Below are 16,765 nucleotides of genomic sequence, written 5' to 3'. Positions count from 1 at the left end.
TAAACCCAAGACACTATGTCTTATTTCCCCTGTGTCTAACATATACACAAGCCAAATCCTATCCTGTTCTAAAACACATTTGTAGTTTCCTAGGTGGAACAGCATTATTCAAATGGACAGGATATAAGTCAAACTGCTTTGTTACAAAATACAGAATTACCGGGTCATATGTCATTGCAACAATCTGAACCTATTTTCTGATATTTACTATCATTAGTCTCCATCCGGTTGGACTTTAATCAAGTAAGAGTTTAAAATGTAAATTGAAAAGTTTAACCAAACTAAAAACCAAATATGGGGATGTATAAAAACATGTTTATATATGTAAATAGAAGTGAAGTTTGACAGGTCATGTCTGTCAATTTATTACAACGTCCTGACTATTTCCCTCCTCTGTATTTCTCAAATCCCTCCCTTTCCTCCATCTCCATCTCTCCCTCTGAATCCAATCCAATATCCTTTCTTATGGGTTGATGTAAGTTCTCTCCTAACACACTTTCCCCCTCATCCACTCCAAACTTTTCTCCATCTTACAGTTAAGTGATTTAAAAAAAATAATAATAATATATATATATACACACACACACGCATATTTATACATATATTATGTATATATACCAGAGAAGGCAATGGCACCCCACTCCAGTACCCTTGCTTGGAAAATCCCATGGACGGAGGAGCCTGGTGGGCTACAGTCCATGGGGTTGCGAAGAGTCGGACACGACTGTGCAACTTGACTTTCACTCTTCACTTTCATGCATTGGAGAAGGAAATGGCAACCCACTCCAGTGTTCTTGCCTGGAGAATCCCAGGGACGGGGGAGCCTGGTGGGCTGCTGTCTATGGGGTCACAAAAGAGTCAGACACAATTGACTGAGCCTGCAGCCAAGTGTATTTATGTCAAACCTCATCTCCCAGTGCATCCCACCCTGCCTACCCCACCTCGTGCCCACACATCTATTCTCTGTGTCTGCGTCTCTATTCCAGCCCTGGAACTACGTTCATTTGTGCCATTTTCCTAAATTGTGCATACATGTGTTAATATATAGGTGTTTTTCTCTTTCTTAGCCATAAAAGGGAATGAAATTGAGTCATTTGAAGAGATTTGGGTGGACCTGGAGTCTGTCAAAACAGAGTGAAGTAAAGTTACTTTTTAAATAATATAATCATATTTCTCCTCTACTTAAAGCTTCCACCATTCCCTGTTGCTCAGGATAAAGCCCCAGATTTCTCATGTGTCCTCTGAGGTTAAGCATGAGTTGACCCTATCTCCTTCCCCACCCCCACGCTCCCTGCCCCCTTCTCCCTGTTGCTGCATCCCAGCCAGGCCTTCCTGGCAACCTTGCCAGGCTCCATGTCACCTCAGGGTATCCTCACACCTGGTCCCCCTGCCTGGACATTTTTTCCCCCCAATAATTCCCATTCATCTTTCAAAGTTCAACATTAACATCTCCTCCTCAAGGAAGCATTTCTTGACCCCCAAACTAGGTTAGGTCTTCTTTTTCACGTGAGCTCAGAGCATGCGTTTGCTAAACATAAACGTTTCTTTTTGTTTTAAAAAATGAGATTTTGGTACAAACGTTCACAGTCAGAGAATAGTAACCATCTTAAAATATTATTTCATGGCACATGTTATGGAAAGGAATTCACCACAAAGTGTTTTTGTATTAAGTCCCCAAGCCCCACAGTGAAAAAGCACTTACAGCAGGGGGGCTAAGAATACTAAGGAAAAATTCAGTTCCACAAATAGCATCTATTTTATGCCTCCCTGTATTTACTATGCTGTTTCATGTCTGTGTGCCTTTGCACTCATGCTCGCTTTGCCCCAAACGCCCTGCCCTATTTCTCCCACACCTCTGCCTGAGGACCACTAGCTCACCCTGCAAAACCAGCTCACTTGCCCCTTCCTGGGTGAAGTTATCCGCATCCATTACTGCCCCTCCTTATTAATCACCCTTCCTCTGTGTCTGCCTGGTACCTACTTCTCAGGCAGGCTGCGAGTCTTTTTATATCCCCAGTGCTGAGAAGATCAATATATTTTAATTGACTTGAATCACCTCAAGGGGAGTGATGAGAACCTCTTGCAGGTGTGGAGAAACAGAGAGGGAAAAGCACTCAGCTCAGTTTTAAGTTCGCAAGAAGGGAGAGGACTCAATAGTATGGGGATCTCCGCTTGTATCACTTAAACAGCTGCTCTTGAAAGCAGGTTATTTCCTCCTCACCCCTGGGCTTCTCTGATTATACAGTGAAGTCATTTTTATAGGAAGTGTAATAGACGGATCTTGCACTTGACACAGTCTCTTTGGGATGTGCTCCTTTCAGGTATCAAGGGATGTGGATATTCTGCCTTTGCCGACTCGGTGGACTGTTTATTTGGGCTCTGTCATTGGAGGACATGATTTGGTACCTCTCGGATGTTGATTCTTGCTGCTGTTGGGAGGCTCACGTTTAACCCATCTGCAAAGGCTGGTTACATGAATCAAGGGTGACCTTGGGCAGCACGGAAAATCTGTTTAACAGAGCCCACATACCGGGGAATATGTGGAACCCGATGGAACAGATGGTAATATTGGCAATCAGAATCTTGTTTGTTAACAGTGATTACAACCATTCCCACCAGCACGGCTTTTCATATGTCTCCGTGAGGTTTGTCACACCAAAGAAAGACATATTGGTGGCAGACACGCTGCGAGTGGGGCGGGGGTGCATGTGCAGCAATGACTGGGGGCTGGCGAGTTTAATTGCGGGTTCCCGCGAGTCTATACAGGTGCGAGGGGGGTGGGGCGCGGGCCACTAAGATAAACAGATCTCCTGGTTATCACAGCCAGATTTGGAATGCTGTGAACAGGATTCCTGACTCTCATTCCAGCCAGCTTTTCAAAGGTAATGACCCGAGAAGTCGAGGGTGTTCGTTAAATTGATCGATTTCTGAGTCCCAAACAGCCGTCATCCTGAGGCAGCCCCACAGCTGCAGAAGACAAAGAAATGTGCCCCCCAACTCTGGCTGAACCCCAGAATTGACAAAAGTAGCCAAGAGATTGTCTCTTTTCAAAGAAATATTTAAAGACGTTTATCCTGTAGTAAGGGACAGAATCGATTAAACCGCAGGCAAAAACTTAAAGAATGTAAAGTAACATTATTATTAAAGTGAAACCCAGCCATAAAAACAAACGGAGGAAGCTTTGCATCCTATAGCAAAATAAGAAAAAAAAATGCAAAAAAAATTTTTTAAGTATGTGAAATCAAATTGTTTCCATCATACCAAGGTGCCCTAGCAAGTATGGTTTGGGGGCTTCTAGAATATGCTTTTAACTACAGTTGCTGCGACATCACGATTTTTCAAGAGAGACCTGCTAGTCGCAACGAGTCGAGTACACCCTAACCCAGCCCCTCCACAGAGAACACACAGGGTTGTTGGGTTTTTTTTGTTGTTGTTGTTACCAATTACGAGGCAGTCAGTCAAGGTGCAGGGAAATCAAATGTAATTTTCTTACAAGTGACATGGAATCTTTATTTACCTATCTGTTCAATCAGGATACCTCACTTCCATACATGCCACCTTCTGTCTTAAAAAGCTGGAATGCCTGCCAATAATAAACTAGATGCCATCAGGAAAGAACAACTGTCTTCATTTAACATGGCTGACTTGTCTCCTGATAAAATAGGAATAATGGTCAAGGTGTTAGAACACTCATAATAAGTGGCTTCTGCAGCTACCAAATGTTTCTGTTTAGCCTGGAAGTCAGTCTGTTTACATATCTGGATGTGACAGGGGCCACAATCCCAAAGTAATTAGAGATACCACGTTTTTTATTTTCTTAAATAATAAGGATGCTGAAATCTCTAGTGACTGCACATAGAAAAAAAACCACCGGCCATTGCCTGGACTACCCTCAGCTCATCAGCTCTAATGTTGCTTCTTCGGAGAGACCCTCTTTGATGAGCTGTGTCATTCCTGTGACTCCTTTCACAACCCTGGTGTCATGAATGCCCCTCTCTATGATATCATGCTGTTTTATTTAACCCATACTGTTATTGCCTCTGAAATTACCTTAAAAGTACTCGTGTTGTCTGTCTTCCCGTCCAACCTGTAAGCTTCATGAAAACAGTTTCATGGAGCCATTGTCATGTTCCCTACTGAACCGCTACAGCCTAGAGCAGTGGCTGGCACACAAAGAACACTCAAGTAACAGTGAAATAATTTACACAAGAAACCAAAATTCACAGATAATAACTTCCTTAGCCTTTGGGATAAAATGATAAAAGTGGTAAAGAATGATCCCATCTATTCCTAGTAGAAATTTGTATTCCAGGCTCCCTGGATCATGGGTAATCACTTGGACGTGCAAAATAGAATCCAGATTCCATTTTTATTTTGTTTTTGTTTTATGGTTAAGAAAGATAAAATTCAGTGAGAGAGTTGCTCAGGGAGCAAGTCAATCAACAGACACAAAATTAAAACCATGGTGATCTGACTTTTAATTCACTACGTTTTTTTTGCAATTATTAATATCTTAAGCTTTAAAAAATATTGTATTTTCTAGGGGGGGGAAAAAAAGCCAGCTTCTATTTGGCTTACTTCATCATTCCTTAGGAAATGAGAAATAAGGGAGACCATTTTGATGCACAGCATTTTGGGAAATTCTTACTAACCTTTGAATGCATTTTTTTTTTTCTTCTTTCTTATTCTCTTATAAAGAGAAAACAAAGGTGAGGAGGAAGTGAAGTGATAATGGATAAAGGAACCTGGGAGAAAGGTGGAAGGAGGGAGGAAGGAGAGCAGGGGATGGAAACTCATTTCTCCATAGGGGATGGAAACTCACTTCTCCAAAAGTGCCTTCAGTCTGGTGAAATCCAAAGAGACCAAGAAGGCAGAGGGAAACATTTTGGTGGGAAGATTTGGAGAAGCTTAAACTCAGGGAGATAGTGAGCAGGAGGCAGAGAAAGAAAAATCATGAGCTTTCTTTGGATGTAGGTAGCCGACTGGCTAGGTGTATAGTGTCCATCCCACCTCTGTGACCTTGAACAAGGACTGTGCTTCTGTTTCCTCATCTGCAGAATGGACATAATGATAAGACTTGCTACATCATAGGGAACGCTTTGAAGATTTCGTGATACATTCCATTTCAAGTACTTAGCTCAGTGCCTGGCCACACATTCCAACTATCATCATCATTTCATCATTGCTATCAACAGCATCTTCACCACATCACCATCATCATCACATCATTACCCACGCCTACTGAGTGAGCCACAAGGGCAGAGTTTCTCGTAATCCTGTCTCCATTTCTGGGATCATGGGAAAATAGCGTCCTATTTCCAAATTTGCATCTATGTATGAACTTTTCATTTTCAGACAACTTTTCAGTTAGACAGTCAAATCTCCAACCTCTGCAGGGCTGGAGCTGAAGCAATTTCCTCAAGCATCACCCCCAAGTCTTTGTTTAGGCAACAAATGAGCAATGAAGGCTGTTTTCAGAGGGATGGAAAATCATGGGAAAAAATTAATATAAAAAGTCAAGGATGAGTAAAAGTGGAATTTATGTAGGTATTAAGCATGGCTTCAAATTGAGAGAGAAAAGGATCACACAATATAAAGTTATCCAAACTGTTTGATAATTTCTTCTTAAAATCAGTTACATTGGAAATTAAGCCTGAAAGAGGTACCAGCAAATTTAAAATAAGGTTATGCAAATGTCAGTCTTTGCTCTCCAGGTAAGAAAAGCAAGATAGATAATTTTCTAATTGAACATTTCATGGGATTCACTTAGCCTCAACTGGTAGCTAATAAAATTCAAACTGTTTGTGAAGGTTGACTAGGCATCAACTGACACAAAATGGGGATATGGAATCGACTTGTTTAATTGCAAAATCCAGCTTTTCATTCTACATAGTCCTTAAAATCAGAGGTGTTGATCAATATACAGTTAGCAGAGACGAAATCTAGGTGCTGAGGTGGGTAGAAATAGAAAGTATCCACTTGGTAAACTTGGACGGAAATAAGGAAAGAATACTACTTAAGTGTACCATGAAGGTGCCTCCCACATATTTTATCTCTTAATTTCAAAAGGCTTTTAAGATAGTGAAGAACACTTTAAATAAGTTTTTTGAGGTATCATCCTGAATACAAAAATTTGATACATCCTTACTACAAAACTTTCTAAAAGGAACCAACTCAAGTTGTCTGGAGGATTCTCAACATATGAGCATTTTAATTCAAAGGAGGTAGCATCTGACAATAAAGTGATATAAGTAAGAATTTTAAAACCAAATAATTTCTATTATTTAACGTCAAGAGCAAAAAATTCAGCTCTAGAGTAAGTACCATATCAAGATTAATTTATGTCGGTTATGGTTATGTAGCACAGGTGATATTCAGCCACCAGGACAATGAATGTGTCAAAATATTTTGAATGACTTCACCTTAAAAGGAGACAAAGACAAGCATCTATTAACACACAGTTCGCAGTAGAATATTATCTCTTTAAAAGCACCACAATGGAACACTTTCCAGAGCACAATCTTTGAATAATGTTTTAAAATATTATTTTAAACACACTGAAGAATATTTCGGATTAAGTTGGTGAGCATTTTCACTAAAATACAGAGCAAATCTTCCATTACCGTTTCTGCCCCTCCCCCAACATCTGCCTAAACTGCCACTAGGGGTCAGTATGAAGACACAGTTCTCCACGGTCGGAGGAAAATGGGCTGCGGAAAACCTTTCCCCGTGAAAAGCCCTAACAAAGACCATAACTGCACAGCTTTAGCATTACCAAGTCCAGCCCGTACATCAGGTCTGGAACATGAGTTTGCATTTTTTCCTGAGACTGCATTTTAATGTTGTAAATCACAGTGGATTATTTCTATGGTCAATATTTCTTTCATTAAAAAAAAAAAAAAGTGTTGTAAATGACAAGATTACTTATTCCTAAGTGAATCTGTGTGGATTGGTCAAGAATATGATCTAGAACAGATGTTAAAGTTTATTTTGAAAGAGTGTTGGTATGCATCTCTAGCCATCTGGGAGATATATATATATCTTCCTGGAGGGAAATGGCAATGTGGAAGTGAATCTTGTGATGTTTCGCCAACTCTAAGAGAGGTGTTTTGTTCCCTCCTTTGAAATGACCATCATCATTCATTGCAATACAGCCTCAAGTGCACAAGAAAATACAGTAAATTCCCTACATAGGAACCTTCAAGTTGTGAACTTTCAAAGATGCACACGTATCCAGAGAAAGGAGGAGGAAGAGGTAATTGAAGAGCTGAAGAGATTCACAATGCAGGAAATGGCAAGGGAGTTTTCTTTATTTGGGGAGATACTATTAGCTTTTGAGACACAGGACTCAACTGTTGAACGGTACACAAAGCTTGCAGCAGCCATTAGGAATGCAGTCCAGTGCATCAATGACAAGAGAAAAAGCTACTACCCAGACATCGCTGCATCCTTTTTTCAAGAGGGTAGATAGAATTGCATCCAGCAAGGAACCAAAACCCGGGCCATCAACGTCAGGCATGAATGAAACTGCAGCTTACCCTCCATCTCCTATTGTTGATGACCATTCAGCTCTACCATCTCCCACTTCCCCTTCCTCCTCCAATCAGTAACTCCTCTTGCCTGTTCACCTGATGCCAGTGCCTGTGTGCCAGCCATTGTAATGTACTCCTGTACTTTTCAAGGTACTGTATTGTGAGATCAAAATTGTTTTACTTTTTGTTTTTTTATGTGCTATTTGTGTGAAAAGTATTATAAACCTATTACCGTATTGTACTATATAGCCAATTGTGTTAGTTGGGTACCTAGGCTAACTTTGTTGGATTTATCAGCAAAATGAACTTATAAACAAATTGGACTTACAAATAAGCTCTTGGAACGGAACTTGTTTGTATGTAGGAGACTCACTAAAGAGTAGCACTAGTCTATACTTAAATCTGCAGAATAAAAGAAAGTAAAATAAATATTTGTAGAAATAAATACATCAGTACACTGCTGCTGCTGCTGCTGCTGCTGCTAAGTCGCTTCAGTCGTGTCCGACTCTGTGCGACCCCACAGATGGCAGCCCACCAGGCTCCCCCGTCCCTGGGATTCTCCAGGCAAGAACACTGGAGTGGGTTGCCATTTCCTTCTCCAATGCATGAAAGGGAAAAGTGAAAGTGAAGTTGCTCAGTCGTGTCCGACTCTTCGTGACCCCATGGTCTGAAGCCTACCAGGCTCCTCTGTCCAGGGGATTTTCCAGGCAAGAGTATTGGAGTGGGGTGCCATTGCCTGACTACCTTCCACTAACCCTATTTAATTGGGGGGGGGGGGCGGATTTTTAAAAAAACTTTGAAAAGTGGCTTTCAAACACTAGAGAGATTTAACATTCTAAGAAATTATTTAAGGTCAGGCCCTTCCCTGAGAATACTGAATGGATAGAGTTGGGTCATGGTGAATAAATGAAGTGCTATGTTTTCTTAATGTTTTATATGTGGAACATCTTTAAAAGATTTTCTCTACACATTACATGACTTTCTTAGGCGTCTTCATGAGTGCTTGGTCACTTTAGTCATGTCCTACTCTTTGTGACCCTATGGGCTGTAGCCCACCAGGCTCCTCTGTCCATGGGATTTGCCTTGCCCTCCTCCAGGGGATCCTTCCAACCCAGGGATCAAACCCAAGTCCCTTCTCCTTCACTGGCAGGTAGGTTCTTTACCACTAGCATGACCTGAGAGGCCTGTCTTAGGCCTAGTACCCTGATAAATAATTCTACTAGATATTAAAATGATTCAGTCACTGCTTTATTTCTGTGTTAGTGAAGAGAAATATGAATACTGGTAATACAGAATGACAGGTCATCCATACAGAATGAGGACATTGAAAAGTTCCCAAAGCACTCAACATGCACATCTGAGTGATTCAGGGGCATTCTGTCTCTTCCTGGAGTCTCTTTGGGGTGTTCTCCCCAGTCATCCCCTCATTTCCTTTGTTGTGGTCCTGACCACAGGTCACATGATAGCAGGATGGTCCCTAGAGAAGAGATGTCTCTGGTAGTGTGGAAGGCAGCAGTGGTCCAGCAGTCAATCAAAAAATATATATATACATTTTTTAAAGTAACCACTGTATATGCTGCCTTGAGTCACTGCTGTTGTGGGAAGGGCTATTAAAAACAAAAAATAGGGCTTCCTTGGTGGTCCAGTGATGAAGAATTCATCTTGCAATGCAGGGAACACCAGTTCAGTCCTTGATCTGGGAAGACCCATATGCTGGGGGACATCTAGGCAGTGCACCACAACTGCTGAGCCCGCGCTCTGGAGCCCTTGTTCCACGACCAGAGAGCCCACCGCAATGAGAAGCCTACACGCTGCAACTAGCGAGGAGCCCCACTCCTTGCAACTAGAGAACCCACTCGTAGCAATGAAGACCCAGGGCAGCCATAAATAAATTAATTTAAAAGTTAAAAAAAATTTTAAGACGTTACAAATAAGGAAACGGAGATAACAAGTTCTCCAAGATTTAAGGAAATCACCCAGTTCTTTATGGAGATACTATGAACTAAATATGAAGAATCAAGAGTGAGTTAGTATGATCTATCTATATATACAACAGAGACTTGATTGAGCATTTTCTATAGCAAAGCCATAGTTTCAGCTGACCTCTCTATAAACATTAAAGTAATTGTAGTTATCACTTTTTATAATTTAATCTTATTCATGTTTTATTTCTTTTGAAAAATATCTCACTGGCAATTGCATTATTTTCTCATCTTTTCATTGTTTACCAGTATCCAAAGTTTACTTACTGTTGGCATTGGGAAATGAAAAGCGCTGAACACTTTTCATTCTTGGAATAACTGAAAAACTCTAATTCTGATCAGATCCAACAGATGGCAGTGATGCTATAAATTAATAGTTTAAACTATTCTAATATAGAGAATCTGCCCCTCAGGAAATGTCAACCAAGAACAAATGCTCTCGGTAGTTACCTAAATAATATAAAACTTTGATATGACTGATTGGATTTAAGAAGTACAATGTAAATATGTAGTTTAGCTGAAATAGTACTTCTTTCAAAAATAAACAACTTTCTCCTTTCTAAAAAGTATTATAAATTGAGAATTGTCAAAAAGATTAACAATGAACCAAAAAAAGATAATGGTGTCCAAATTAACTAACTGGATTACATTTTTAATGCTTTTTAAAAGAATTATTTATTTATTTGGCTGCACTGGGTCTTAGCTGTGGCATGTGGGACCTAGTTCCCCAACCAGGGATTGAACCTGGGTCTACTGTATTGGGAGCTCAGAATCTTAGCCACTGGACCATCAGCAAAGTCCCCTGGACTACATATTTATATAAAATTAATTGTTGTTTCTCTGTTTCCATTTTCACCTATTTCTTTCTATGGTGGTTGTTTTAACCTCACTTGTTACTTATTCACTTAAAAATGACTTTACTTTTTCCCCTCCTATCACTTTAAATAAGTGACTCTGGCTCTTCTTGTCCTCTTTTCCTGTACCCTCAAATAGTTATTTTTATTCTTATTCATTGTCTTTTGTCCACTTTGAGTGACCTTTATTCTGCAGATAATACAGAATGAAAAGTAGCTAGAAGATTCTTAGAACTAAGTTAGTCTCCACTTTGTGAATGAAATTATGTGAAAACAGACAACGCAGTACAGATGATCACTTTCTATTTTAAGTTATTGGCATTGGCTGACAACAGACAGATCTTCCTTCATTGTCATTTTCCTTTTGATTGTGTTGTTGGTATGCGCCCACTCCCCCCCAGAATGCTATTATGGGATGGGGACGACTCTAGATGCTTGTTGTATGTCAGTGAGTTAAACAGACAAAGGTGCTGGGAGCTGGTCGGAGAACAGAAGAACGAGCTGTGTGTTGCTAAGAAAACGCTAAGTGCTCTGAGAAAAGGGCAGCAGGAAAGGAGGATGGACAAGGTATGTGGGTGGTGCGCTGTGACCACAGTGGTCACCATCGGCCTTCTTGGGATGGCATTTGGGCAGACTTGAGGGGGTGGGGAACTGCGTGGTGGGCATTCATGGAGTAGAAGAACATTCCATACAGAAAGGATGGTCATGCAAAAGGCCTAAAGCAAAACACTCCTGGGAGGTGAACGAACTTCTAGAATAACTTTATTGTCTATTTTACTCTTCATCATTTTACTCCCTGACATTGGCTTGTTTGTTTATAAGTAAAAGGGTTTGTGTTTGTTGAATTATTTTTTAAATTACACTTTCACTTATGCATAACTCAAAAATACCTGGAGACTTCACATATCCAGAACACACATGAGAACTATCAGAAAGGAAAAGAAAAGAAAGAAATGGCCTGTGAGGACCCAAACACCACTTAGAGATGTGGCCTCAGGTCCTTCATTATTGCTTTTATATAAAATTTGATAAAGCTAGGTTACCTGGTGTGCAAGCTTTACACTGACTGAAAAGAAGGGATTTGAAGAGAACATTGGCAGGGTTGGCCCTACCCATCAACTCTAGAGACAGCAACATTAACACTGCCAGCCTGTGTAAGGATCAATAAAATGTATCAGCCCAAAGGCGCTCTACCTGGAGGCTGTCCTCAGCAACTGGGCAAGCACCCACCTTCCCTAAGGGGCCTGAGTACAGTACCATGGAGTGTATGACAGCCACTTACTCAAAATGATAGCTGCAGCGCATCCCCTCTCCCCTCCCAAGTTTAATGACTGGTACCATCAGAAATTTGGAAGGGGAGGATTTTAGAAGATTTTATTCAAATTCATTACATATTTTTAAAAACATACATTGATTATAGAAGTAAATTTTCAAGTGTCCAGAAGACTTTATCTAGGAAGCCACATTCACAGACAGTAACAACTAGGCAAATTCTTTTGGTATCAATTAAAGTCATACTTATAATTAAAGTTGAAAATTTTCCACAAAGAGGTATGGGTGGTCTGGTGGTTTGTCACTGCTACCAAATTTCTCATCATCATATTTTTATTTGTCTCTGTTTTTGGTTCTTAGAACTTTGACATTCATTCATTGTCATATTATTTTATTACATTTCAATGTGTTTTCTTTTGGAAGAAAGCAAGATGTGTGCAAATCTGAATTCAGGTATTTTAGGTTATAAAGTTTTATGCATATTATAAAATTATGTTTTTAGATTATAAAAATACTTTGACTTAAAAAAAGCACTTGTCAATTTTGCAAAAAAAAAAAAAAAAAATTCATCACAAAGTATGCTCCTTCCTCCAGTTGGTTTTCTTTTTTTACTTTAGAAAATTTTTATTTACCTTCAACATACATAAAGGAAATTATACCAGCATCATATGTTGTCATAACAAGCCAGTGATCATCTAATTCATGAGGTGAGTCTCTAACTCCAGAAAGTGCCCTGAGTTTAAGAATTAGAAATCCATTTTAGGCACCTTGAGATATGAGTGTAGGGGAAGGTAATCTTACATTTTAACAACAAAACTGGAATTCTTAGCCCTTCACTGCATTAAAAAAAAAAAAAAATTAGGCTACCAAATATCAAGTATCCCAACAGCTACTAAAGGTACCTAGAAGACATCAGTTCTGGGTTTTTGTTTTCTTCTCTTACTATTAATACTTAGATGTGGTGGAAAAGCGGCTTTCTAACTATTTTAATTCCAGTTACCCAGCAGCAGAGCCAAGGACTCAGCCTTCAATCCTACAGTACACTGCTAAGAAAGGGGATGAAATGGACTGTTTCCAAAAAGTGATACTGGAAACACCCATGCCGAGTCTGATGTAATTTTTACAGGTGATTTGAGTAGGTGCTACAAATAGCCAGTCATCTTTGTGGTCTCTTCTGTTGTAGTTAGCTTAGGGGACCCTAGGAGACTGACTAGAAGGATTGACCATGGGGCTTGCTTGTTTTCATTCCTTTTGATTGACGACAGAATCTTTTTCAAGCCCAGTTCTCAGCATTTGGCACAAACAGGTCAAATCTGACTCTGTATCTTTCTCAAAACCATTAATTTTCAGTATTTTTTAGCTCAAAAAGTCCGAAGTAAAAGCTACATAGACCTCAAAAAAACCATAAAACCACTTTTATTCAGGTCCCATTTCCCTTAGCAGACATAAGTTGGAAAAAGAAATCAGAATGTACAGTACATGATAGGTTAAAGAAATAACAGCAATTAAAATTGATAAGAAAAATTAAATTACAAAAAGTAAAGTTGATTATCACAGAAGAAAATCAGGCACCGTCTAGTCCTAACTGACCTTTCTGTGGACAAAATGGAACTATATCGGCAGATAACAAAAATTTGATAAATGGAAAATTGAGAGAAAATCTAAAGGCAGCTTCTTTGAGTATTACTTATCATCCTGATTGTCTAGGATGTTATATAAAACTGTGAAACGAGGTAAGCCAGGCAATCTCACATCAAATCAAGACAGCTATACACTCTAGAGGCCTTTTAGAGTATTTTAGATAATATATAAATCTAAATGCACTGGAGATTGAAGCATTTTGGTGTCACTGATAAGATTTTTGCACTGGCAGGACTATACTGGAAAAATCACTGAGTATGCTGTTTTCAAATTGCTAGTTACTATGACCTGATATTCTAGACATGTGTGTGCTTTCATGCAGGTGGTGATGCATGCTGAATTTAGGAAATGATTGTGTCAAAGATTGTAGCTCTTAAAGGAACACAGTTTTGTTTTGGTGCTTATGCATTTTGGCTACATTTTTCTTGGGCATTGTTACATTTTGAGTCTTTCCATCAAGGTCTTATAAAAATTTGTGTGTGAGTAGAGAAAAAGAAAGAAAGAGTAAGAGATAGATGAAACATATGATGGGATGGAGGAGGATTTATTTCGAAAAAGGAAGGGATAATTTTAGCAGCAATGCCAGAAAACCATAATATGTGAATGTTAAAAACTGACGCAATGACATGGTTAATTTTTTGGGTCAACTTGATTGGGTTAAGGGGTGCCCAGATAGCTGGTGAAACGTTGTTTCCGAGTGTGTCTGTGAGAGTGTTTCTGGAAGAGGTCAGCATTTGAATGAATCAGTAGACTGAATAAAGATTCCTCTTTTCATTTATAATAAAATCTCACAAATTAAAAAAAAAAAAAAGATTCCTCTTTTCAATGTGGGTGGGCATCATCCAATTCGTTGAGGAACTATACAGAACAAAGAGCAGGGGCTTACCAGGTGGCTCAGTAGTAAAGAATCCGCCTGCCTATGTAGGAGACTCAGGAGACACAGGTTTGGTATCTGAGATGGGAAGATCCCCTGGAGGAGGAAACGGCAACCCACTCCATATTTTTGCCTGGGAAATCCCATGGACAGAGGAGCCTGGCAGGCTACAGTCCATGGAGTTATAAAGAGTTGAGTCATGACTGAGTACACACGCACAGAACAGAGGAGGAGGAAGGGTGAATTTCTTGAGATGGGGCAACCATCATCTGCTTTCCTTGGACATCAGTGCTCCTGGTTCTCACACCGGGACTGACCATCACTACCACCTTTCCTGGTTCTCCAGGTCACAGATGGCAGATCCTGAGACTTCTCAGTCATCATAAGCTCATAAGCCAATTCCTATAATAAATCTCATTACACACACACACACACACACACACCTCCCATTGGTTCTGTTTCTCTAGAGAACCCTAATTCTCATACCATGTTTAAGGAGGGTAAATAATTGTTTTTTACTCTTATTTATTTAGATTTTTCATTGAGGTTATATTGGTTTGTAACATTATACAAGTTTCATATGTGCATTATATTTCTACTTCTGTATACACTATGGTGTGCTCACCACTAAAAATTTAGTTTCCATCCATCACTGTACAGTTGATCCCCTTTACCTGTTTTGCATTCCCCCTGCCCCTTCCCCTCTGGTAATTACTGCTCTTTTTTTTTTTTTTTTTAGTATCTTCAAGTTTGTTTCTGTTTGGTTGGGCTGTTCATTAATTTTGCTGGCTAGTTTTTTATATTCCCATAAGAGTGAAATCAGATAATATTTGTCTTTCTCCATCTGACTTATTTCACTCAGCATGGTATCTTCAAGGCCCATCCATCTTATTGCAAATGGCATTAATCACTTTATGAAAATTGCCTTCTAGAAATTTTTACTGTTTTATAAGCAACCTTATCATCTGTAGAGGAAATAGCAAGCCTTTGGAGTCCAATAGATCAAGCTTTAATTTCCAGCTCCTCTATTTGAATGAATATGTGTACCCAGGAAAATTAGGGAAACCTGCAGAGCCTCTGTTTCCTCAATTAGTAGATGGATTATCTTGACAATTAAAATTTTAAATGAATATAAATTACATGCCACAGTGTTTGGAATACAGAGGACATTCCTTTTCAGCCTTTTTCCATAGGTATTTACTGATGATACTCTGTTTTCAATGGACTTTTAAAGTGTTTCTCGATTTTATCTACTGTTTGTCCTTTTAAAAACTGATTCTTTAAATTTTTTTTCTTGATTTACCAATATTTGTAGAATGTTGTCTTTAGTATTTCCCAGCATTAGCCAATTTTCTTTGTTCTGGAACCTTCTACAAGACTTAGCCTCTTACCTGCATCAAATGTCCCACCCATTTTCCCAACAAACCCAGAAGCTCTCAAGATTTCGTGATGTTTTTGGAAAACAGGCCTATCTGCCAACTCTTATTTTCATAAGGGTTCTTAAGGAATAACCCAACATAGAAGCATCTGAAAGGATATGTAAACTGCCTTGAAAGGCAGGACATTACAATGAGCTTATCTTGGTCTGTTAAATATCCTGCGAGTCAGTGTTGAATGAGTCTTTTTGTACTCACTTTGCATTAGCAGGATTGCAGGTGGTCAGATTTGCCAAGGCAAGGGCAGCAGCTTCCCTCACTTCTTCGCTGTCACTTTTTAGCAACTGAATTAACTGAGGGATTCCTACAGAAAAAGAAAAGTAAAATGTGACTTTACAGATATCCATGTGAACTAGAATATGGCAGCCTAAACATGTTCAATGGAGAAGGAAATGGCAACCCACCCCAGTATTCTTGCCTGGGAAATCCCATAGACAGAGAGGAGCCTGGTGGGCTACAGTCCATGGGGTCGCAAAAGAGTTGGACACAACTTAGAGACTAAATAACAAAAACAACATCTTCAGAGTGGCTTTTTCCAGTGTGCTTACCTTGATTATTGAAAAATTCTTTGCTGCCCGAATTCTCACACATTGCTGATATAGCTTGGGAAGCGGCAATTTTAGTTCCATCATTTTCAGAACCCAAAAGGCTTACAAGGCATTTTTCGACTTCTAGTTCGTGAAAAAGTTTTCTATTTTCAGCTTTCATAAACCAAAAGGGGTAAAAAAAAAATCAGAATTTTCCTACAAAAACTGTGGAAATATAAAGACTTCTCCATCCAAAAATGATGGGAATTCAAAATATTTGTTAGCTTTAATCATATTCTAAGCTAAACAAAATATATACCTATTTAACCTTTAGAACACAGTCAATATGCAAAATAAATGTATGGGTATTGCACTTTTTTCATATTCTCTTATATGATATCAATACTATGGCAGAGAAAATTCTGTAATAAGAAAGAGACAAGTTTCAGACTTAGTAAGAACTTACTTTCGCCAGTCATGTGCTGTATTCACACACGCTGTCTTCTTACTGAGCACAAAACCTGTTTATTTTAAATACAAAACCCAATATTTGAAGAACGCCTAAGATGTACAAACCTGTGAGCTAGATGCTCAAGAGAAGAGCAAAGAAAGTAAAAATGAGTAATAAAGTGTGATTCCAAGTCTTA

At 39.3% G+C, this 16,765-nt stretch overlaps 1 protein-coding gene across 7 annotated transcripts in view; it reads right to left on the bottom strand.

Annotated features, from left to right (window-relative positions):
* Positions 1 to 16,765, bottom strand: part of ARMC3 (armadillo repeat containing 3) — a 92,154-nt gene that overhangs the window by 35,720 nt on the left and 39,669 nt on the right. For all 7 annotated transcript variants that reach the window (XR_009740247.1, XM_061435990.1, XM_061435988.1 and 4 more), the window contains 2 exons: positions 16,140 to 16,292; positions 15,790 to 15,895 (listed from right to left, as the gene is read on the bottom strand). Coding sequence is in view for 6 of the 7 variants with exons in the window: in XM_061435990.1 (XP_061291974.1) it covers positions 15,790 to 15,895; positions 16,140 to 16,292 (259 nt within the window). In the remaining variant the exon portion in view is untranslated. The remainder of the gene's footprint in view (positions 1 to 15,789; positions 15,896 to 16,139; positions 16,293 to 16,765) is intronic.

The sequence above is a fragment of the Bos javanicus genome, chromosome 13, assembly GCF_032452875.1.
Source record: "Bos javanicus breed banteng chromosome 13, ARS-OSU_banteng_1.0, whole genome shotgun sequence".
Lineage (NCBI taxonomy): Eukaryota > Metazoa > Chordata > Mammalia > Artiodactyla > Bovidae > Bos > Bos javanicus.
Note: the sequence above shows the minus strand (reverse complement) of the source record. Positions and strands in the feature narration are given on the sequence as shown.